The sequence below is a fragment of the Crotalus tigris genome, unplaced genomic scaffold, assembly GCF_016545835.1.
Source record: "Crotalus tigris isolate CLP2741 ecotype Arizona unplaced genomic scaffold, ASM1654583v1 scf7180000023723.778456, whole genome shotgun sequence".
Lineage (NCBI taxonomy): Eukaryota > Metazoa > Chordata > Lepidosauria > Squamata > Viperidae > Crotalus > Crotalus tigris.
In genome coordinates, this window is record NW_024100141.1 from 201,572 (window position 1) to 225,500 (window position 23,929).

Here is a 23,929-nt window from a genome sequence, read left to right on the forward strand (position 1 = left end):
ATTTAATTTACATCTCAGCTCTGGTCAACTCATTTGCTCTGATTAAATCTCCTTTCTGGAGCATGACTGACACACACTAACATACACGCGGTATGCACATACCCACACACCCGCACAAAGACATCCCCCAGACTTAATGCTCAAAAGCTGAGGTTTACAAACAGAAAAAAAATCTATTTTCCATCCACCTTAAAATAATTTACAGGTGAGTCCTCGACTTAACAACCTCAACTGAGCCCACAATTTCTATGGCTGAGACAATGGTGAAGTGAGTCTTGCCCCATTTTACGGCCTTTCGTGCCCCAGTCGTTAAACGAATCGCTGCCCTTGTTAAGTTAGTCACACGGTTGTTAAGTGAATTGGACTTCCCCCCCCCCATTGACTTTGCTCGTCAGATCGCCAAAGGGGGTCACATGACCTCGGGACACAGCCGTCGTAAATGTGAATGTCGCCGAGCGTCTGAATTTCGAACACGTGACCATAGGGATGCCGCGACAGTCGTAAGTGTGAATAACAGTCCTAAGTCATTTTCTCAGTGCCACTGTAACTTTGGTCACAGAATGAACCTGTTGTAAGTCAGGAACTGCCTGCGATTGTATGTTATAACCGTTGTGTGACGTTTGCTCATCAGGCCATTTTTTTCAGCGCGGTTGTAAACCGAAGGGTCGCTAAATGAATGATTGTGAGGATGACCTTCATTTCAATGCCAGGCTGATGAATGGAGCTGCCTCCAGTGTTCCAATATCTCAGGGGCTGCCCCAAAGAAGAGGGAGTCAAGCTATTTTCCAAGGCACCTGAAGGCAGGACAAAGGCAGCAATGGATTGAAACTAATCAAAAAAAGAAGCAACCTAGAACTAAGGAGAAATTTCCAGAACAATTAACCAGTGGAACAACCTGCCTCCAGAAGCGGTGAATGCTCCAACACTGGAGGTTTTTAAGAAGAAACTGGACAGCCATTTGTCTGAAATGGTGTTGGGTTTCCTGCCTGAGCAGGGGGTTGGACTAGATGACCTCCAAGGTCCCCTCCAACTTTATTATTATTATTATTATTATTATTATTATTATTATTATTATTGATCATCGCACAGTCAGCCAGATGTTCAGACTGGATTTGGCATTTTGTCTACCTATCGAGTCCTTACCCAGGACCTGGGATAGGCAGATGTGGATGTTTGATGGTATTACAGATATCGTCGCAGGATGGAAGCAGTTCCTAATAAGGCCGCCTTTTGCAATTGACTAATAGCGAATTTGTCAATGCCAATGGTGTTCAAGTGGTGCTCCAGTTGTTTTGGGATTGCACCTAAGGAGCCTATGACTATTGGTACTACCCTTGCTTGCTTTTGCCACAGTCTTTCTATTTCTATTTGTAGGTCTTTGTATTTTGTTATCTTCTCCAGTTCTTTCTCTTCTATTCTGCTATCTCCAGGCACTGCCACGTCCACTATCCAGACTTTTTTTGTCTTTCTTATCGACAATTGTTAAGTCTGGGGTGTTATGTTGCAACTGCTTGACTGTTTGAATTCTGAAGTCCCAGAGCAGTTTAATTTTATCATTTTCTATGACTTTCTCTATTTTATGATCCCACCAGTTTTTGTTTACAGGCAAATGATATTTGTTGCAGATCTTCCAATGCACCATTGTTGCTACTTTGTCATGTCGCTGCTTGTAATCAGTTTGTGCAATCTTCTTGCAACAGCTTACCAAGTGGTCCACTGTGTCTTCAGCTTCTTTGCATAAGCGGCACTTACTGTCTTTTGCTGTCTTCTCAATTTTGACTTTGTATGCATTTGTCCTTAAGGCTTGGTCTTGTGCAGCCAGAATTAGTCCCTCGGTCTCTTTCTTCAATTTTCCTGCTCTTAGCCATTGCCAGGTTTTTTTATTATCTGCTTTCCCAGCTATTTTTTTCATGTATTGGCCATGTAGTGCTTTGTCTTCCCATGCCTCTATTCTGTTCTTCATTTGGTCTTTCTTGTAGGCCAGTTTGGTCTCTCCAGTAGTCAGTAAGCCTTCCTGATATACTAATTTCAGTGCATCTTCATCATTGTTCTTCAGATATTCTTCCAAAGCCATTTTTTCTTCTTCACCCATCTGATGTACTTGTAGCATTCCACGCCCACCTATTTGCCTTGGTAGATAAAGTCTATCAATGTCACTGTGTGGATGAAGGGCATGATTCATTGTCATTATTTTTCTGGTCTGCCTATCCATTGCTTTTAGTTCTGCTTGAGTCCAGTCCACTATTCCAGCTGTGTACCTAATGACTGGGATTGCCCAGGTGTTGATTGCCTTTATGGTATTTCCTCCATTGAGTTTGGATTTTAAGATCTTCTTCACTCTCTTGATGTATTCACCTCTAATCTTTTTCTTGACTTCAGTGTGCTTGATGTTGTCAGCTTGAAGGATACCCAAGTATTTGTAGTACTCTTCCTCATCCAGACTCTTAATGTTATTTTCGTGGGGCATCTTGATTCCTTCAGTTTTCATTATTTTTCCTTGTTTGATAGTAAGTGTGGCACATTTGTCCAAGCCAAACTCCATTACAATATCTTGGCTATATATACGGACAGTGTTGAGCAGCGATTCTATTTCAGATGATGTTTTTCCATACAGCTTCAGATCATCCATGTAAAGGAGATGGGATAGTCTGGTATATGTTTTTGATGTTTGATAGCCATGTCCTGAGTTATTCAGTATTGTTGACAGAGGAAACAGTGCAATGACAAATAGTAATGGTGATAATGAATCTCCTTGAAATATTCCTCTCTTGATATTAACCTCTCCCAGTTTCTCACCATTGATCTGCAACTGTGTCTTCCATTGTGCCATCGATCTTTGCACAAATTTTCTGATGTTTCTACTGACTCCTGTTATTTCTAGGCACTTTATTATCCAATCATGTGGCAGAGAGTCAAATGCCTTTTTGTAGTCAATCCATGCCACATTCAGGTTGGTCTTCCTTCTCTTGCAGTTTTCCAAGATCATTTTGTCTATTAGGAGTTGATCTTTTGTTCCTCTGCTATTGGGGCGGTTTCCTTTCTGCTCAGGTGGAAAGAGATTGTTTTCAACTAGATGCTGTTGTACTGCATCAGCTACCACACCAGTTAGTAATTTGAAAGTTGTTGGTAAACAGGTAATTGGCCTGTAGTTGCCTGGTGTTGCCCCTTTTGCTGGATTTTTTATTATTAGGTAGGTTTTCCCAGTTGTTAGCCACTTTTCAATTTCTCCTCCTTGTAGTATGTTGTTGAACTGTTTGGAAATGAGTGGGTGTATAGCAGTTAGATGTTTCAACCAAAACCCATGCAGTTCATCTTCACCTGGTGCTGACCAATTTTTGATTTTCCTTGCTCTTTTTTCTACCATTTTTGTTGTTATTACTAGTTCTTTCATTCCAACTTCTGTTTTATTTGTATCCATCTCTTTTAACCAAGCCACATCCTTGTTGTATTTATTTGGGTTATCCCATATCTGCTTCCAGAACTGCATTGTTTCTTCCTTGTCAGCTACTGACTGATTCCTTGCAGTTGCTCCATTGATGGATTGGTCGAAACGTTTCTGATTGGATTGAAATTGGAGGTTCTGCCTATAGTTTGCAATTCGAGCTTCATATCTACTGATTTTCCTGGCTATAGCTGTTATTTGTTGCTTTATTATTTCCAGTGCTTCCTTGATCTTCCTTGTTTCTAAGTGGTATTTCTTGATTAGGTATTCTTTGGTCTTCTTGTTCTTCAGCTTCTTTTCTTTCATCTGTTCTAGCTTGCTTGCATGTGATCTTAACTTGCTGATCTTATTTTCTAGTCTAACCTTCCATTTTTCTGGTGCACTGTTTGTTTGTTTTTCTTCTTTGTTGATTTTGCATCCCAGGTATTCTGTTATAACTGCAGTTGTGCTGTACATTAGTTGGTTTGTTTCTTGCAGTGAATTGGTGCTTATACTTGATATTGCAATATTTGCATCTTTTAATGCTTGTGCTAGCTGTTTCTTTGGAACAAGCTTCAATGCAGGTAGCCTTATTCTGTTGTTTTTGTGCTGTTCTAGATGCTCAGTTATTCTTTGTTTCAATTCTTTTATTTCTTTAGTTAGAGGGTTTTGTTCTTCCTGAGGTAGAGGTGCCTGGTTTCCAAATGAGAACAGTTGTATATCTCTGCTGGATTCCTTCACTGCCAACTCCCCCTGGTTTGCCTCTACATTCTGAATTACTTCTGGTAAGGCTTTGATTTCTTTGCCCTGGGTAAACCTTTGCAGTTCGTCCAATTCTGTTTCTGTGAATACTTTATTTCATGTTATAAATCGGCGTTGATCTGCTAGTCTCTGTTCTGTTATTTCTGATTCTGGATGTTGTTCTTTCCAGAACTGGTGCATTCGTTTTAGATATCCTCTTCTTGTTGGACTTGATCTGTAGTAACAGATCATTATTTCTTTGTTTTCTATCACTGTGTATCTGCGACGGGTAAACACCTTTTCTTCCAGTAGTTCTGCAGCTGCTGGCCCTGGTTGCTCAGCCAACAGTCCTGAGTCCTGTAACCCATTTTTCACCAGATATCCAGGAACTCCAATATCTAGCGCGGACCTTGTTAACCCGGGCGACGTCCGAGCCGGTATGGCATTCTGAAATTTACGTCTCACCATATTTTTTATGGGAGAGACACTCTTTGTCTGACTCCTCTGATGAGACCTGTCCAGTATGGTTGAACCTCTGGCATAGCTCTCATCTTCCTCAGAGTACACAAGCCCCACAACCACGTCAAGGTAGTGCCTCACTGGGGGTTGTTATTATTATTATCGATCATCGCACAGTCAGCCAGACGTTCAGACTGGATTTGGCATTCTGTCTACCTATCGAGTCCTTACCCAGGACCTGGGATAGGCAGATGTGGATGTTTGATGGTATTACAGATATCGTCGCAGGATGGAAGCAGTTCCTAATAAGGCTGCCTTTTGCAATTGACTAATAGCGAATTTGTCAATGCCAATGGTGTTCAAGTGGTGCTCCAGTTGTTTTGGGATTGCACCCAAGGAGCCTATGACTATTGGTACTACCCTTGCTTGCTTTTGCCACAGTCTTTCTATTTCTATTTGTAGGTCTTTGTATTTTGTTATCTTCTCCAGTTCTTTCTCTTCTATTCTGCTATCTCCAGGCACTGCCACGTCCACTATCCAGACTTTTTTGTCTTTCTTATCGACAATTGTTAAGTCTGGGGTGTTATGTTGCAGGTGCTTGTCTGTTTGAATTCTGAAGTCCCAGAGCAGTTTAATTTTATCATTTTCTATGACTTTCTCTATTTTATGATCCCACCAGTTTTTGCTTACAGGCAAATGATATTTTTTGCAGATCTTCCAATGCACCATTGTTGCTACTTTGTCATGCCGCTGCTTGTAATCAGTCTGTGCAATCTTCTTGCAACAGCTTACCAAGTGGTCCACTGTTTCTTCAGCTTCTTTGCATAGGCGGCACTTACTGTCTGTTGCTGTCTTCTCAATTTTGACTTTGTATGCATTTGTCCTTAAGGCTTGGTCTTGTGCAGCCAGAATTAGTCCCTCGGTCTCTTTCTTCAATTTTCCTGCTCTTAGCCATTGCCAGGTTTTATTATTATCTGCTTTCCCAGCTATTTTTTTCATGTATCGGCCATGTAGTGCTTTGTCTTCCCATGCCTCTATTCTGTTCTTCATTTGGTCTTTCTTGTAGGCCAGTTTGGTCTCTCCAGTAGTTAGTAAGCCTTCCTGATATACTAATTTCAGTGCATCTTCATCATTGTTCTTCAGATATTCTTCCAAAGCCATTTTTTCTTCTTCAACCATCTGATGTACTTGTAGCATTCCACGCCCACCTATTTGCCTTGGTAGATAAAGTCTATCAATGTCACTGCGTGGATGAAGGGCATGATTCATTGTCATTATTTTTCTGGTCTGCCTATCCATTGCTTTTAGTTCTGCTTGAGTCCAGTCCACTATTCCAGCTGTGTACCTAATGACTGGGATTGCCCAGGTGTTGATTGCCTTTATGGTATTTCCTCCATTGAGTTTGGATTTTAAGATCTTCTTCACTCTCTTGATGTTATTATTATTATTATTATTATTATTATTATTATTATTAATCAAGGCACCCAACCCTTCAATCCAAAAACTTTACCAGGTTGCAAATCACACACACACACCGGAGTTCAGGAAGATCATCCTGAGTTTTGTTTGTGCAAAGCTGCTTTTCAGATTTAGATGGCTCTTCCTTGAGATCAGCAAAATCTCACACCGGCAGTTTTAAATTTAAATTAAAAAATAAATAAACCAGCAACGATTAGAGGAGCTTTTGGATGCTGCTTCTGAGTCCAAGCAAATCCTGCGAATATTGGATTGTTGACCTGGCACTTAAATTAAAAGGGGGGGGGGCAAAAAGTATGTTGGTTATTTCACAAATCCTTTTTTAAAAAGGCTTAAAAGCTGCTGTAGTGCGAGTGGGATTAACGGGCAGGCCAGGATCAATCCCTTCCTTGGAAAAATTTAATTGGGGGTTTAGGAGCCTCTGCAAGAGGGGATGAAATTGTGAAGATGCCACAGCCTGGCAGTCAAAGCCTCATCTCTTATTTTGTTTTACTTTATTTTTATTCCTTGATTTAAAACATTTACACGGTTGCTCATCGTCCAGGCAACGCTGCTGGGCAATCAAAGCTCTCTCTCTCTAACCAAAGAGAGAAGCAACCTAGAACTAAGGAGAAACTTCTTGACAGTGAGAACAATTAACCCGTGGAACAACCTGCCTCCAGAAGCGGTGAATGCTCCAACACTGGAGGTTTTTAAGAAGAGACTGGACAGCCATTTGTCTGAAATGGTATACGGTTTCCTGCCTGAGCAGGGGGGTTGGACTAGATGACCTCCAAGGTCCCTTCCAACTTTATCATTATTATTATTTTTTTATTTTATTTCTTTAAAACTTTTGTATAGTTGCCCATCTCCTAAGCAGTTCTGCCGAGCAGTGAAATCTCCACTTTTATTTGATTTGATTTGATTTGATTTGATTTGATTTTTTATTTTATTGTTTTATTTATTTTATTTTTATTTTATTCTGATGATGTGACCTGATGATGCTCCCTAGTTTGGCTAATGAAATGTCTGCAAGAAAACAACCAAGCTCAGAGAGCACCAAGCAGCATTTATTTTATTCTATTGTATTTCTGTTTTTATTCATTTAAAACATTGATATAGCTGCCCATCCTTCTTATCGTCTCTGCTGGCCAGTCAAAGCCTCGCCTCTTTTTTTTTATTTTAACGTTATTTTATTTTAATATTTACTTAACTTACAATATTTATGTAGCCTTCTTGCCTTCCCAGGCAGATCAGACTAGGAAACATATCAGGTGAGCTAAATTTTATTTTATTGTAAGGCTGCATTCACAGAATCTTGCAAGTCTAAAAATACAAATCACCCACAGTCTATTTTACAATTCTGAGTAGCAAATCTAAAAAAACACATCACCTGCTGTCTGTTTTACAGCCTGAGTAGTTATGGAGGATCACTTCTGAGGTTCTTTCTCTGCCCATTTGTATAACTGAGGACTTTGCAGCCTCTTATCTAATCATTTCATAGGCATTTCCTTTTAAATAACTTTCTCCCAGGGATCGGCAACCTTGGCTCTTTTATGACTCATGGACTTCAACTCCCAGAATTCCTGAGCCAGCCATGCTGAGGAGAAAGGGAGAGGTTGCCATACTGAGCCATGCTGGCTCAGGAATTCTGGGAGTTGAAGTCCACGAGTCATAAAAGAGCCAAGGTTGCCTACCCCTGTATCTAGTCCACCCCTCCCCCCCCCGCTCAAGCAGGAGACCCTTGATCAGGGGTCTCCAAGCTTGGCTCTTTTATGACTTGTGGACTTCAACTCCCAGAATTCCTGAGCCAGCCATGCTGAGGGGAAAGGGAAAGATTTCCAAGCTGAGCCATGCTGGCTGAGGAATTCTGGGAGTTGAAGTCCACAAGCCATGAAGGGGCCATTGTTCGTCCATACTGGCTCAGGAATTCTGGGAGTTGAAGTCCACAAGTCATCAAGGGGCCATAGTTCCCCCATGCTGGCTCAGGAATTGTGGGAGTTGAAGTCCACAAGTCATAAAGAGGCCATAGTTCCCTCATGCTGGCTCAGGAATTCTGGGAGCTGAAGTCCACGAGTCATAAAAGAGCCAAGGTTGCCTACCCCTGTATCATATCATCAAAAGTGCTTTTTTCCCCCCTAGCTCCTCTGTTAAAACCACCCACCAATGCTTGTTTGGGCATGGACATGGAGGCATGTCCTGAATCTGAGGCAAAAACTGCCCCAACTTGGTCCTTTACGCAAGAAAGACCCTTGCAACTCACAATTTGTAGTGAAAGGTGTACTTTACTAAAAGTCAAGTGGTTTACAGTATGGCAAAGCCAGAACTGAGGTTCGCGTGCTATGTTTTTCCAGTTAACGTTCCCCGTCCAGTTCCTCCCCAGTTCCTCCCCCCTGGCTGGTGCCTTATTGTCCAATTATATTTGAATAAGTTGTTTTGGGAACTGTCTTTTCAAAGGTGGGCTGGTTGGGGAGCCATTGCGTCCCATTCCCAGAGCTTTGACTTTGAGACATTGTCTCTGGCAGGTATGATGAGTAGTTAGCCTTACCCCCCCTCCTGATTGGCACCCTTCCCCCCCCCACCATTGTTCATGATAGACTGACAGCTAGCCAACGCGAAGCTCAAATGTATGATGGCACTTCTGGCGGTCTGAGTTTCAGAGCCCTGACACACAGAATCTTTGTGCCACTTTTATGCCCCCTAATTTCACAGACTAACAGTTGGAGGTTTGGGTCACCACGATGTAAAGAAGATGTTGAGACTCTGGAAAGAGTGCAGAGAAGAGAACAAAGATGATTAGGGGACTGGAGGCTAAAACATATAAGGAACGGTTGCTGGAACTGGGTATGTCTAGTTTAACGAAGAGAAGGACAAGGGGGGACATGATAGCAGCCTTCCAGTATCTAAGGGGCTGCCCCAAAGAAGAGGGAGTCAAGCTATTCTCCAAAGCGCCTGAAGGCAGGACAAGAAGCAACTGAGGGAAACCCATCAAGGAGAGAAGCAACCTAGAACTAAGGAGAAACTTCCTGACAGTTGGAACAATTAACCAGTGGAACAACCTGCCTCCAGAAGCGGTGAATGCTCTAACACTGGAAGTTTTTAAGAGACTGGACAGCCATTTGTCTGAAATGATATAGGTTCCCTGCCTGAGCAGGGGGTTGGACTAGATGACCTCCAAGGTCCCTTCCAACTTCGTTATTCCATTCTATTCCATTCCATATATTCTGTTCTATTCTATACTACACTACACTACACTACACTACACTAAACTACACTACACTATACTATTCCTTATTCTACTCTATTCTAAATATTCTATTCTATTCTTTATTCCTATTCTATTCTGTTCTATTCTTTATTCCTATTCTATTCCTTATTCTATTCCTTTATTCTATTCTATTCTCAATAAAGATTCTATTCTATTCTATTATTTTTCTTCCTAATTCTATTCTGTTCTGTTCTGTTCTATTCTATTTTTCTTCCTAATTCTATTCTATTCTATTCTTATTCCTATTATTTCTATTCTTAACCCTCTGCTCAAGCAAGAGACCTCCATACCATTTTGGGCAAATTTATCAATGGTTCTTCTCCAGTGTATCTGCAATTACAGCCAAATTGCTCTTTTCCCCTTCAAATGCAGCGTTTGGACAATTCCTGTGCTGCTGTGACGGTGTTCTAAAAGTTGCAAAAAGAGGCCAATGAGTTTACCCTGGTTTTAAACCAGAAAGTTTGAGGACACAGAGACTTCTCAACAATTACACAGTCCTGTGCAGTTATTTGGCCCAGAAAACACAGCAGCTCACTTCTTATCCTTACTCTTGCAAATACAAATAGTATCCAGCTTACAACCCTTCGTTTAGTGACCGTTCAAAGTTACGCCATCCCTGGAAAAAAGTGACATGACCCTTTTTTTATCCCCATGGTCACTGGATCAACATTCAGACACTTGGCGACTGACTTACATTTATGACGGTCACAGGGTCATGGGATCACGTAAACCAGTGGTTCTTAACCTGGGCGATATTGCCCCCCAGGGGGCGATTTAATTTTTCAAGGGGGCAATGGAATGAAAAGGGGCGATGTGGGGGCAAAGAAACGAAAAGGGGGCGATATGGGGGCGATGGAGCGAGAGGTTTTGGGGACACTTTTGAGACTGTTTTTCTTTTCGGGCGTTTCACTTTCTTGCAATTGAATTTTGTTTTCAGTGGTCATTACATTTAAGTGTCTTGAATCAATAAGATAATAATGAAATACATGTATCACGAAGTTTGAGAATAAAGTGACAGGTGGCACCAAAATTTTTCACACAGTTGAGATATGGAAAAAAGACTGGAAATAAATTATTTGCATCAATATGTCCTGATGGCAATTTTAAAGAAAACAAAACAAGTGTTTGCATAAATTGAAGAATTATTTCCTATGTTGTGATTGAGAGGTTATGTTGGGGGAGGGGGGGATGATGACGACTTCCTCATTGGCTCAAGGGGGCGATTCGTTCAAAAGGGTTAAGAACCACTGACGTAAACCACCTTTTTGCCGCTACCTGACATCTTTACTGAAAAATATGGAAAACCAGGGTACAGCAAATCTGGGGAAAACGCTGAAGGCTTTTCATTCCACCAATGTGCGGTTGTGAATCCAAGTTGCATTTCCAGTGCTCCGAATTAGCTGTTTATATAATCTTCAGTTCCGTTTCCCAAGAATTATTCATGAAATGCAAAGGGGAATTAAACCGAATCGGTGACGTTGTGTGCCAAACTCTGCAAGAGGGTGGGTGCGGTGGGATCAAAACCACAACCCTTTGGTGTACACACATGCGTGACTTCTTGCGCTTCTAAATATTTCCAAAACTGAAATTCAGCAATCAAACCGAGTTCACAGCCTTGAACCTTTGGGGAACCACGAATTATACTGAATTATATTATAAATATATCTTCTTCATGCCCCCCCCCCCCAGGGTTCAACGCTGGGGACCAGATTTGACCTCTGAGTTTATGTATATAGTCCTTGATTGACAGCCATTCATTTAACCAGCATTTGAAGTTACAAAAAAAAAAAATGACTTAGGACTGGTCCTCACACTTATGACCGTTGCAGCATCGGCATGGTCACGGGATCAAATTTTGGACACTTGGCAACTGGCATGTATTTATGAGGGCTGCACTGTCCCAGGGTCATATGATCGTCATTTGCGACCTTCCCAAAGGGCTTCCAAGGAGGAACGCCCGATTCACTTAACGACTGTATGAGTCATGTAACAACTGCAGCGATTCGACTTATGATCGTGGTAAAAAAAGGTCGTAAAATGGGGTAAAGCTTAACTTGCTTAGCAAGAGAAATTTTATAAGTCAAGGGCTATCTGTATAAATCACACAGGGTAAGTCAAATACTGTAGATTACTTTTAAGCACAAGCTGTAGACTTAGTCCTCGACTTACGACCAATTTCAATGTAGTCCTCAACCTAGGACCAATTTCAAAGACAGGGTGATTGAAATATTGTAATTACTTAAGCACAAATTGTAGGCTTAGTCGACTTACGACCAGCTCCAAAGTAGTCCTCAACTTACAACCAACTTCAAAGGCAGGGTGATTCAAATATTGTAGATTAAGCACAAACTGTAGACTTAGTCCTCGACTTACAACCAATTTCAATGTAGTCCTCAACTTAGGACCAATTTCAAAGACAGGGTGATTGACATATTGTAGATTAATTTAAGCACAAATTGTAGGTTAGTCGACTTACGACCAAATTCAAAGTAGTCCTCAACTTACGACCAACTTCAAAGACGGGGTGATTGAAATACTGCGGATTACTTGTAGGCTTAGGCCTCGACTTGCGACCATCTTCAAAGTAGTCCTCGATTTATGACCAATTTCAAAGTAGTCCTTGACTTAAGGACCAACTTCAAAGAACGGGCAATTTAAATAAATTACTTAACCAAAAATGGTTGCAAAGTTCAAGTATGACTCACTTAACAACTGCCTTACTTAGCAAGTGAAATTGTGGTTGTAAGTTGAGCTTAACCCCCTCCCTCACCTGCTTCACCTCGTGGTGGCAATAGTGTGACACGCCTCTCCTGCCCCATTGTGGCAGCGAGTCGGGACGGAGTGGGGGGGGTCCTAACAAGGGCTTATTTTGGGGGTAGGACTTATATAATAATAATAATAATAGTAGTAGTAGTAGTAATAGTAATAATAATAATAGGCTCCTTGGGTGCAATCCCAAAACAACTGGAGCACCACTTGAACACCATTGGCATTGACAAATTCGCTATTAGTCAATTGCAAAAGGCGGCCTTACTAGGAACTGCTTCCATCCTGCGACGAGATCTGTAATACCATCAAACATCCACATCTGCCTATCCCAGGTCCTGGGTAAGGACTCGATAGGTAGACAAAATGCCAAATCCAGTCTGAACATCTGGATGACTGTGCGATGATCAACAACAACAACAACAACAACAATAATAATAATAAACCTGCAAACAGACAAGCACCTGCAACATAACACCCCAGACTTAACAATTGTCGATAAGAAAGACAAAAAAGTCTGGATAGTGGATGTGGCAGTGCTTGGAGACAGCAGAATAGAAGAGAAAGAACTGGAGAAGATAACAAAATACAAAGACCTACAAATAGAAATAGAAAGACTGTGGCAAAAGCAAGCAAGGGTGGTACTAATAGTAATAGGCTCCTTGGGTGCAATCCCAAAACAACTGGAGCACCACTTGAACACCATTGGCATTGACAAATTCGCTATTAGTCAATTGCAAAAGGCGGCCTTACTAGGAACTGCTTCCATCCTGCGACGATATCTGTAATACCATCAAACTTCCACATCTGCCTATCCCAGGTCCTGGGTAAGGACTCGATAGGTAGACAAAATGCCAAATCCAGTCTGAACATCTGGCTGACTGTGCGATGATCCATAATAATAATAATAATAATAGAAAGACAAAAAAGTCTGGATAATGGACGTGGCAGTGCCTGGAGACAGCAGAATAGAACAGAAAGAGCTGGAGAAGATAACAAAATACAAAGACCTACAAATAGAAATAGAAAGACTGTGGCAAAAGCAAGCAAGGGTGGTACCAATAGTCATAGGCGCCTTGGGTGCAATCCCAAAACAACTGGAGCACCACTTGAACACCATTGGCATTGACAAATTTGCCATTAGTCAATTGCAAAAGGCGGCCTTACTAGGAATCGCTTCCATCCTGCGACGATATCTGTAATACCATCAAATATCCACATCTGCCTATCCCAGGTCCTGGGTAAGGACTCGATACGTAGACAAAATGCCAAATCCAGTCTGAACAGCTGGCTGACTGTGCGATGATTAATACTACTACTACTAATAATAATAAAGTTGGAAGGGACCTTGGAGGTCATCTAGTCCAACCCCCTGCTCAGGCCGGAAACCCTATACCATTTTGGACAAATGGCTGTCCAGTCTCTTCTTAAAAACTTCCAGTGTTGGAGCATTCACTGCTTCTGAGGCAAGTAGTTCCACTGCTTAATTTTAATTAATAACCTAATATTAGGCCCACGCCAAAAAATCAGAGGAGGTCTTATTTTTAGGGAAACGGTAGCAACAGTGAATGTCACATTGGGGATTTGGGTGGCAAACCACCAGCATTCTGCAAAATGGTTTTTTTTAAAAAAAAAAAAAAAGGAAAAAAAAAGAAGAAGAGATTGTAGGTCCCAAAGATTAAACCAATCTGACAAACAATAAATAGACACACGTAAAGATACTGGAATACAAAATTTTATGTCTGAAGTTGTAGTCAGGACTTGTCTTCCCCAGTGACCACGTTGTAGCAAAACATTTTGGTATCAAACATTTAACAAGTCTTTTGCATGACAATCACCCACTGACATGCAATAATAACATAGTAGTTTGTTTAAATAGGCCTGTATTTATATATTTATATGCTGTATAATGATATATCTATGTATAGGTTGGTTTGTACAGAGTTTCGGATGAGGAAAAAATAAAAAGTTTTTTCTTACGCAAAATAAAAGCATCAACAACAGATCGCGGGGGGGGGGGGGAGGGAGTGGAGACCAGCTGGTTTTACACAAACGTGCAAAGGAAGGACGTGAAGAAAAAGGCATGGGATGCCTGACGGATTGGGCCCACCTGTTCCCACTTCCAATAACTGCCATTCTTTGTTCTGGTGCGAAGTGTTAAAACACTGATTCTACGTAAGTGAAAATATAGAATGGGAAATGGAATATGCCTTTTGCTCTCACCGTTGAAATAGGATTCAAAGATTGTGTTTCTCTAAACTAGTGTTTCTCAACCTTGCCAGATTTCAGATGGGTGGACTTCAACTCCCAGAATTCCCCAGCCAGCTGGCTTTAAGATGGGTGGATTTCAACTCCCAGAATTCCCCAGCCAGCATGCTTTAAGATGGGTGGACTTCAGCTCCCAGAATTCCCCAGCCAGCTGGCTTTAAGATGGGTAGACTTCAGCTCCCAGAATTCCCCAGCCAGCTGGCTTTAAGATGGGTGGATTTCAACTCCCAGAATTCCCTAGCCAGATTGTTTTAAGATGGGTGGACTTTAACTCCCAGAATTCCCCAGCCAGCTGGCTTTTAGATTGGTGGACTTCAGCTCCCAGAATTCCCCAGTCAGCTGGCTTTAAGATGAGTGGACTTTTGACTCCCAGAACTCTCCAGCCAACTGGCGTTAAGATGGGTGGACTTCAACTCCCAGAATTCCCTAGCCAGCTGGCTTTAAAATGGTGGACCAATTCCCCAGGTTTCCTAGGCAGCGTACTTTAAATGCATGAACCTCAATGCCCAGAGTTCCCTAACCAGCCATGCTGGCTTAGGAATTCTGGGAATTGAAATCCATACATCTAAAAGTTGTTAAGGTGGAAACCATTGCTCCAAATAGAAGTGGCTCCCGCAACATCAAATAGAATAGAGCTGGAAGGGACCTTGGAGGTCTTCTAGTCCAGCCTCTGCTCAAGCAGGAGAACCTATACCAGACATGTCAAACCCAAGGCCTGGGGGCCGGATGCGGCCTGCGAAATGGTTTCATGTGGCCCACGAAGCCATCCTGGAAACAGTGAGGGAACGGCCCCCGCTGACTTGGCCCTGGCCCAGGCCAGCCGGGAGCCAATGTACAATTTTGTGGTGGCCATCTATGCTGAAACGCATTCAGTCTTAGCTCCACAAGGCCGTCTGGAAACAGCGAGGAACCAGCCCCTGCCACATCAGCCCCGTCTCCTGGGTGCATGCTGGGGAGGTGTCACCCTTTGTGAGGAATGAAGAAATGGACCGTGCCTTGGCGCTTGCCCCGGTCCCACCCCCTTCTGCCAGAGACCCTCAGATCTGTCCCACTCCTGCCCAGGCCCCCACAGGCACCCTTGACGCAAATGATGTAGAGCTGGCCATGCCCACCCAGTAGGCCACACCCACTCCATCCACGCCCACCCAGTAGGCCGCACCCACCCTGGCCACACACACCCTGCCCCCCCCCCCCGAGGGCAACCGCAATGTTGATGCGGCCCTCAATGAAATTGAGTTTGACACCCCTGACCTATACCATCTCAGACAGGTGACTGTCCAGTCTCTTCTTAAAAAACCTCCAGTGATGGAGCGCCCACGATTTCTAGTGGCAAGCTGTTCCACTGGTTAATTGTCCTCACTGGAAAAAGTGACTTAAAACTGTTGTTCGCACGACCGTTGCAGCATCCCCATGGTCACGTGATCAAAATTCCGGTGCTTGGCAACTGGCGTGTACTTATGACAGTTGCAGTGTCCCCCGGGACATGTGATCCCCTTTTGCGACCTTCTGACAAACAAAGTCTGGGGAAGCTAGATTCATTTAACAAACGTGTGACTAATCTAACAACGGCAGTGATCCACTTAACCCTTGTTAAGGAAGATCGTAAACTGGGGCAAATCTCACTTAACCACTGTGTCTCGCTTAGCGACGAATTTTATCTCGAATGTCGTCCTAAGTCGAGGACCACCTGCATTTTGAATGAATGGGGAATTTTGAGCTGTTCTTTTTTGAAAGTCTTGCATTTTTTTAAAAAAAAATAATAATTAGAGCAAAGGCCGAAGAAACAGAAATGTTATTTTTTGGGGGAAGTATAATTAGTAATTAGTTACACAGCCCTTTGTGGTGTTGTACAGATTGTCAGGAAGGGCAGCTAAAACACTAGGGACGCCGAAAGTATAGCAAGCTCTCATTGTACAACCAGACACACACGTATATATACATACACACATACACGCAGGCACACAAACCAAGAACTAAAATCCTCGGAAACATTAAAGGCAGAAAAAATCCCTGCCCCACATCATCCAACTATCGAAAATGGAATCCAGAGTGTCTTCTATTAAAGCAGGGCTATCCAACCTTGACAACTTTAAGACCTGTGGACTTCAACTCCCAGAATTCCCCAGCCACAAGTCTTAAAGCTGCCAAGATTGGATGCCCCTGTTTTAGAGAGTTAGTAAACCTGCTGAAACGTATTTAGAGGCTAATTGTTCAAACCTCAAATTCAGAATATGCATATAAATCACAACTGTTAACACATGCAGGGTTATTTATTCCCCAAACCCACACACACTCTCACACACATACATACACACACAGGGTTGAAGGCATCCTAGAAAAAAAAAATAGCATGGGTTTTGCCAAACCACCACCCCCCAAAAAAACCCAACCCCAAATTGCTTCGGATTGGAGTCTCTGGAAAATGAACCATACCCCCTACCCAGCTCGGCCCATTTTCCCCCCTCTGCCCTGGGAGGCCCTGAATGAATCACGTGCAGTCAAGAAACCCATAATCCCATAATCCCTCTGTCTCTTTGACAATTGGCGGGTGAGGTCCCGGGTTCGAGGTCCGAGCAGTCAGTCACTGAGGAGAGCTCCCGGGAGTTCGTTGGTAAGCGTGTGCCATCGTTCGATTTTCTTATCCTTGTTTTTTAAGCAGTCGAACCAGTGCTTCAGGCGTTCCCCTTTGGCGTTGATGCCCAGAACCACACCACCTGGAGGCACAAATGGCAGGAAAAAACGGAGACAGATAACTAGGGCGATCAATGACAGCCAGTTTAGTCTAGTGGTTGAGGAGACCCTGAGTTCTAGTCCTGCCTTAGGCATGAAAGCCGGCTGGGTGACTTTGGGCCAATCACCAGGAGAAGGTGAGTTCTAGTCCTGCCTTTGGCATGGAAGCCGGCTGGGTGACTTTGGACCAATCACCAGGAGATCGTGAATTCTAGTCCCGCCTTAGGCATGAAAGCCGGCTGGGTGACTTTGGACCAATCACCAGGAGATCGTGAATTCTAGTCCTGCCTTAGGCATGAAAGCCGGCTGGGTGACTTTGGACCAATCACTAGGAGACGGTGAGTTCTAGTCCCGCCTTAGGCATGAAAGCCGGCTGGGTGACTTTGGACCAATCACCAGGAGATCGTGAATTCTAGTCCTGCCTTAGGCATGAAAGCCGGCTGGGTGACTTTCGACCAATCACTAGGAGACGGTGAGTTCTAGTCCCGCCTTAGGCATGAAAGCTGGCTGGGTGACTTTGGGCTAATCACCAGGAGATCGTGAATTCTAGTCCCGCCTTAGGCATGAAAACCGGCTGGGTGACTTTGGGCCAACCACCAGGAGACGGTGAGTTCTAGTCCCGTCTTAGGCATGAAAGCTGGCTGGGTGACTTTGGGCTAATCACCAGGAGATCGTGAATTCTAGTCCCGCCTTAGGCATGAAAGCCGGCTGGGTGACTTTGGGCTAATCACCAGGAGATCGTGAATTCTAGTCCCGCCTTAGGCATGAAAGCCGGCTGGGTGACTTTGGACCAATCACCAGGAGATCGTGAATTCTAGTCCTGCCTTAGGCATGAAAGCCGGCTGGGTGACTTTCGACCAATCACTAGGAGACGGTGAGTTCTAGTCCCGCCTTAGGCATGAAAGCTGGCTGGGTGACTTTGGGTCAGTCACTCTCTCCTCAGTACAAACCACTTCAATAGTTTGTTGTGGGAATATACTGTAGGAGGAAGGTGTCTTGGATATTTTTGCTGTCTTGAGTTATTTGTAAAGATAATAAAGGGAGGATATAAACAAGCAAGTAAATAAAATAAAACAAGAGCTCCACAATCTCATAGGATCACATAGATCTTAAAGCATATTGGCTGGGGAATTCTGGGAATTGAAGTCCACCCATCTTAAAGCAGGCTGTGATGACCCGGGGCACGGCACAGAGGCAACACCGTCAGCTGACAGTTCAAACTGCTCCTTTATTGCTACAACTGTTCCCCAAACGCTCCTACGTCTCTGGCAAGTCCCAGAGCAAAGTGGCCACACACGGACACACAAACACATCTTCAGCAGCCTCTGGCTGCAAGTAGTGCACCACAAAGCTGAGCACAACAGCTGCCAAAACTAGAAATGTAGTAGGGCAAGGGCCTAAATCAGGGGTAGGCAACCTTGGCTCTTTTATGACTCCTGGACTTCACCTCCCAGAATTCCTGAGCCAGCCATGCTGAGGAGAAAGGGAGAGGTTTCCAAGCTGAGCCAGGCTGGCTCAGGAATTCTGGGAGTTGAAGTCCAGGAGTCATAAAAGAGTCAAGGTTGCCTACCCCTGGCCTAAATCAATTAGTCCAGGAAGCAAAGGGCCAAGGCCTGCCTCCAGAAGCAGTAAAAGCTCCAACACTGGAAGTTTTTAAGAAGAGACTGGACAGCCATTTGTCCGAAATGGTGTAGGGTTTCCTGCCTGAGCAGGGGGTTGGACTAGATGACCTCCATGGTCCCTTCCAACTTTTTTATTATTATTATTATTATTATTATTATTATTATTATTATTATTATTATTATTATTATTATGGCAATTAATCCAATCACAGCACAGTCGCAGCTTCCCCTGACAAAGAGCACTGGGCAACGGGAGATAGAAGGCCGGATAAACCCCATCCGAAGATTCTTCTTGATGAAGTCCCACAACACCGCCAACTCCGGTTCTGACAGGCAGTAAATCTGGCCCACTGGCAATTTGACATCGGGCACCAAATCAAGCGGGTAGTCATAAGACCGATGCGGGGGCCACCCATCTGCCTCCTTTTCCCTGAACACGTCGGCGTAGTCCACCAACTCTGCAGCTAGGTCCAGGTCCACATGTGTAACCACACCCCCTGCGCAGGCATACAGGTGATGGGCGGCACACTTCTTGCCTGGGAACCACCCTTACCCAGATGACCAGATGATCTGCAGATCATGAGCGTGTAACCACTAGCCCCAGCGCCACCAGGAAACAGGGCACTTGTCAGAATCCAATTATATTTCATCTCTAGTTATCAATTATAAAAAAACCCCATTTCTGCCTTCTATGGATTCTGTCATACGATGAAGGGAAGGGGGTGAACAAAGGGGCTTTATGGCCCTCACTTCCTTCAGTACACTTCAAAGGAACTGGATGTGTGTATCGCCAAAAGAACTAACCATAAGAATGGGGCTATTACCTTTCATGTAGTTTTCTCTGAAGAAAGGAACTGGATGTGTGTATCACCAAAACGACTAACCATAAGAATGGGGCTATTACCTTTCATGTAGTTTTCTCTGAAGTCTCCATCCAGCCGGCAGAAAGGAAAAGGGGGTGGGAGTGTAATGCCTGAGACTGTTGCTGGAAGAGGGGGGTGATTGGGTGGGGCTACTGGGGAACCCCTTAAAACCTTGAATGGGAGAGCTTGGACCCCAAGTCCTGTCTAAAACGCCTGCAACCATTTTCTCTTAATAAAGGATGCCTGTTGGAAGAATTATTCCAAGAGTTCTGTCTTCTTAAGATGCAAAGTGGGGTGGGTCCTTACAGCACTGCAGCAACATAAAACACAGCGTCTCCCACATGCGGCCCAATGCGTATGTGAAGGGGTGCGGTTGTGGCAACCGCAGGGCCCAAACGAAGGGGTTGCTCATCGATTGTCTCTACAAAGACCGGCGGTGACACCTGCTGCTGGGGGATGGACCAGTGCACGACAATGGCCGAGTCCATAAAATTGGTCATGGTCCCCAAATCCACCAGGGCCTGGATCTCTACCACTATCTGACCAGGCATGAACACACTTGCTGCTAGCACGAGGTGCTTCACAAGAATCGGCTGTGGTGGAGGTGGCCGGCCAATTGCCAAGCGAGCCTGACCTACGGAACCCTGTAGGCTCGGCCATGCCCGTTTCCCACCGCTGCTTTGGGTATCTTAGCAGGACACTTGGCCACCATATGGCCTTGACCACCGCAATACAGGCAAAGGCCTTTGCGATGACGGCGATCCTTTTCAGCTTGGGTCAGGTGAGGTCGTGCAGCCCCCAACTGCATCGGCTTGTCTGGAGGCGGTAGCGACGGCACTGCCGTCTTGATGGGTGCAGGTGAGGCCTCCGTCCGTCGCGCCCGTTGCTGCTCTCTCAGCCGCCGTTTTGCCATCTGGACCTAACAGTGTCCTCAAACATGGCCCTTAGCTGACCGCAAAACTCGGCATAATTGTCCAGCACTGGGTTGGGTTGGGTCAGCAGGGGCACCGCCCAACGCACCCGACAGCAGGCTGATCATAAACCCCACCTTATCCCGGTCAGTGGAGAAGTCCTCGGGCCGAAGGCTCATGTAAAGCTGGCACTTCCCAAAAAATGCTGGAAATTGGGCCCGCGAGCCATCAAATTTATCCGGCACTGGTACCATGCATCTGCGGCGTGGGCGGGCTGCTTGCAACTGCGCAACTTGTGCAGTCAAGAGGGCCACCTGCTGGGCTAACCGTTCGTGGTCCGCACGGAGCTGATCCATGGTCGCCCAACGTGATACAGAGGAGCAAGTTGGAGTTAGGTCGGGAACAAAATGTGATGAGCCGGGGCAACACCGTCAGCTGACAATTCAAAGTGCCCCTTTCTTGCTCCAACTGTTCCCCAAACGCTCCTACATCTCTGGCAAGTCCCAGCACAAAGCGGCGACACACACACACACACACACACACACACACACACACACACACACACACACACCTCTTCAGCAGCCTCTAGCTCCAATTAGTGCGGCACAAAGCTGTAAGCACAACGGCTGCCAAATGAAGAAATGCAGGCAGGGCAAGGGCCTAAAGCAATTAGTCTAGGAAGCAAAGGAACAAGGCAATTAAACCAAGAAGCAAGCAAGAAAGCTAGAAGTCCAGGAAACGTCTGTCGGCAGAAGCACACAACCCTCCATGACTCCAGCGTTTGTTCCCGACAAATGCCCCTCCCACAGCATTTCCTTAAGTCTCAGTCCCCAGGTGTGCCTCGTGGAGAGGGGCCAGGGGCTCTCCTCCCGAGTAGTCAGGTCAGCCTGCCTGTTCCTCCCTGCCTCCAAGGACTTGGCCTGCCTCGGCCTGCTCCTCCCCATATTCCTGCCAAGCCAACAACAACAAAGCCTCCCCATTGGCTCCAGTTTCGGCTCATCTTCCTGGCATATTTAGGCTCCGACAGGGGCATGACACAGGCTGGCTGGGGGATGCTGGGAGTGGAAGTCCACCCCTCTTAAAACATGCTGGATGGGGAATTCTGGGAGTTGAAATCCCCCCCCTTTTAAAGCAGGCTGGCTGGGGAATTCTGGGAGTGGAAGTCCACCCCTCTTAAAGCAGGCGGACTGGGGGATTCTGGGAGTTGAAATCCACACATCTTAAAGCATGCGGGCTGGGGAATTCTGGGAGTGGAAGTCCACCTCTCCTAAAGCAGGCTGGCTGGGGAATTCTGGGAGTGGAAGTCCACCCCTCTTAAAGCATACTGGCTGGGGGATTCTGGGAGTGGAAATCCCCCCCTTTTAATGCAGGTTGGCTGGGGAATTCTGGGAGTGGAAGTCCACCCATCTTAAAGCATGCTGACTGGGGAATTCTGGGAGTGGACGTCCACCCCTCTTAATGCAGGCTGGCTGGGGAATACTGGGAGTGGAAGTCCATGTGTCTTAAGATTGCCAAGTGTAGGAAATCCTGACCTAATTTGGAACATAAATGGTGTTGGGTGGACTTAAGAAGGAGTTTTTTGCAACAAGGCTTGGAGTGTGTGATGACAATAGAATCAGAGGCAATGAGAATTCGTGTGATCCACTACAAAACGGCACTGTGGGGGCCCCGAGTTCCCATCCAGAGCCACCCTCAGTTCAACTTGAGAATTCAGATTTACCGATGAAGTCGTTGGATTTTCCAATGTCGTAATCCCAGACTGTTACTTCCAAGGTCTTTTTGGCCAAATCTCCATGCTTTATCTCATAGCAAAATTCCTGCAAAAGAGAAATTCAGACGGGAGGAAAATTAGTCAATCCAAAATGAAATCGCAGACCTATAGCAGAAATAAACAAGTCTCGGTCGGTTTTTTTAAACGACGAAACGAGCCATTGTCATTCACAATTAGAATACAGAATAACAGAGTTGGAAGGGGACCTTGGAGGTCTTCTAGTCCAACCCCCTGCTCATACCCTATACCGTTTCAGAGAAACGCCCCTCCAGTCTCTTCCTAAAACATGGAGCACCCACAACTTCTGGAGGGAAGTCTTTTCCACTGATTACTTATTGTCTAGAAATCACTGTGTCCTCCCTTTCTTTTAGGGTATAATAATAATAATAATAAAGTTGGAAGGGGCCTTGGAGGTCATCTAGTCCAACCCCCTACTCAGGCAGGAAACCTTATACCATTTCGGACAAATGGCTGTCCAGTCTCTTCTTAAAAACTTCCAGTGTTGGAGCATTCACTGCTTCCGGAGGCAGGTTGTTCCACTGGTTAATTGTCCTCACTGTCAGGAAGTTTCTCCTTAGTTCCAGGTTGCTTCTCTCCTTGATTAGTTTCCATCCGTCGCTTCTTGTCCTGCCTTCAGGCGCTTTGGAGAATAGCTTGACTCCCTCTTCTTTGGGGCAGCCCCTGAGATACTGGAAGACTGCTATCCTGTCCCCCTTTGTCCTTCTCTTCATTAAACTAGACATACCCAATTCCAGCAACTGTTCCTTATATGTTTTAGCCTCCAGTCCCCTAATCCTCTTTGTTGCTCTTCTCTGCACTCTTTCTAGAGTCTCAACATCTTTTTCACATCGTGGTGACCAAAACTGGATGCCGTATTCCAAGTGTGGCCTTACCAAGGCCTTGTAAAGTGGTATTAACCCTTCACCTGATCTTGATTCTATCCCTCTGTCAATGCAGCCTAGCACTCTGTTGGCCTTTTTGGCAGCTGCAGCACACGGCTGGCTCATATTTATTGTCCACTAATGCAAAGGCTAAGAAATATAGATAATCCTCGACCTATAATGCTTTATTTAGTGACCGTTTGAAGTTACAATGGCACCGAAAAAAGTGAGATATGCCCAGATTTTTCACATTCGGGGTGGGGTGGGGATTATGGGCAAACGTGTCATGTACCAACCATTACAGAAGCCTTTCTCAAACGGTACCATTTTAAAGTGGACTACAACTCCCAGAAATCCCCAGCCAACAAGCTGGCTGGGAAATTCTGGGAGTTGTGGTCCACCCGTCTTAAGATGTTGCCAAGATATTTGATGCTCTGTTCTGGTTATCATTTCAGACATAGGCTTGCAGAGATATTTAGAGATATTAAGAGATATTTGCAGCTCCATCCAGGTTAATCTTTCAGAGACAGGCTTACCGTTAGATTCCATCCATCCCAAAGTTCTCCCTTTGACACAGAAAATATCCCGGCAGACATACCTCATTAAATTCTGGGTTGAGGGTTTTCTTCTTAACGGCGGTCTTATGCTTAGATTTCTTGTCCTCGTCCGGTTTCAAGTAGCTGCAAAGAAAAACATCCAGTTCTGTTACCGGGGCCATAAATCAGGTTTCAGATAATAACAGAATAACAGAGTTGGAAGGGACCTTGGAGGTC

General features: G+C 44.7%; 1 protein-coding gene across 1 annotated transcript in view; it reads right to left on the reverse strand.

Annotated features, from left to right (window-relative positions):
- Positions 1-15,945: 15,945 nt before the first annotated feature.
- Positions 15,946-23,929, reverse strand: part of LOC120297976 (double C2-like domain-containing protein beta) — a 202,759-nt gene continuing 194,775 nt past the window's right edge. Inside the window, exons 15-17 of the mRNA XM_039321257.1 lie at positions 23,755-23,836; positions 22,225-22,321; positions 15,946-17,092 (exon numbers count right to left, since the gene is read on the reverse strand). Coding sequence (XP_039177191.1) covers positions 16,956-17,092; positions 22,225-22,321; positions 23,755-23,836 — 316 coding nt within the window. The 3' untranslated portion in view covers positions 15,946-16,955. The remainder of the gene's footprint in view (positions 17,093-22,224; positions 22,322-23,754; positions 23,837-23,929) is intronic.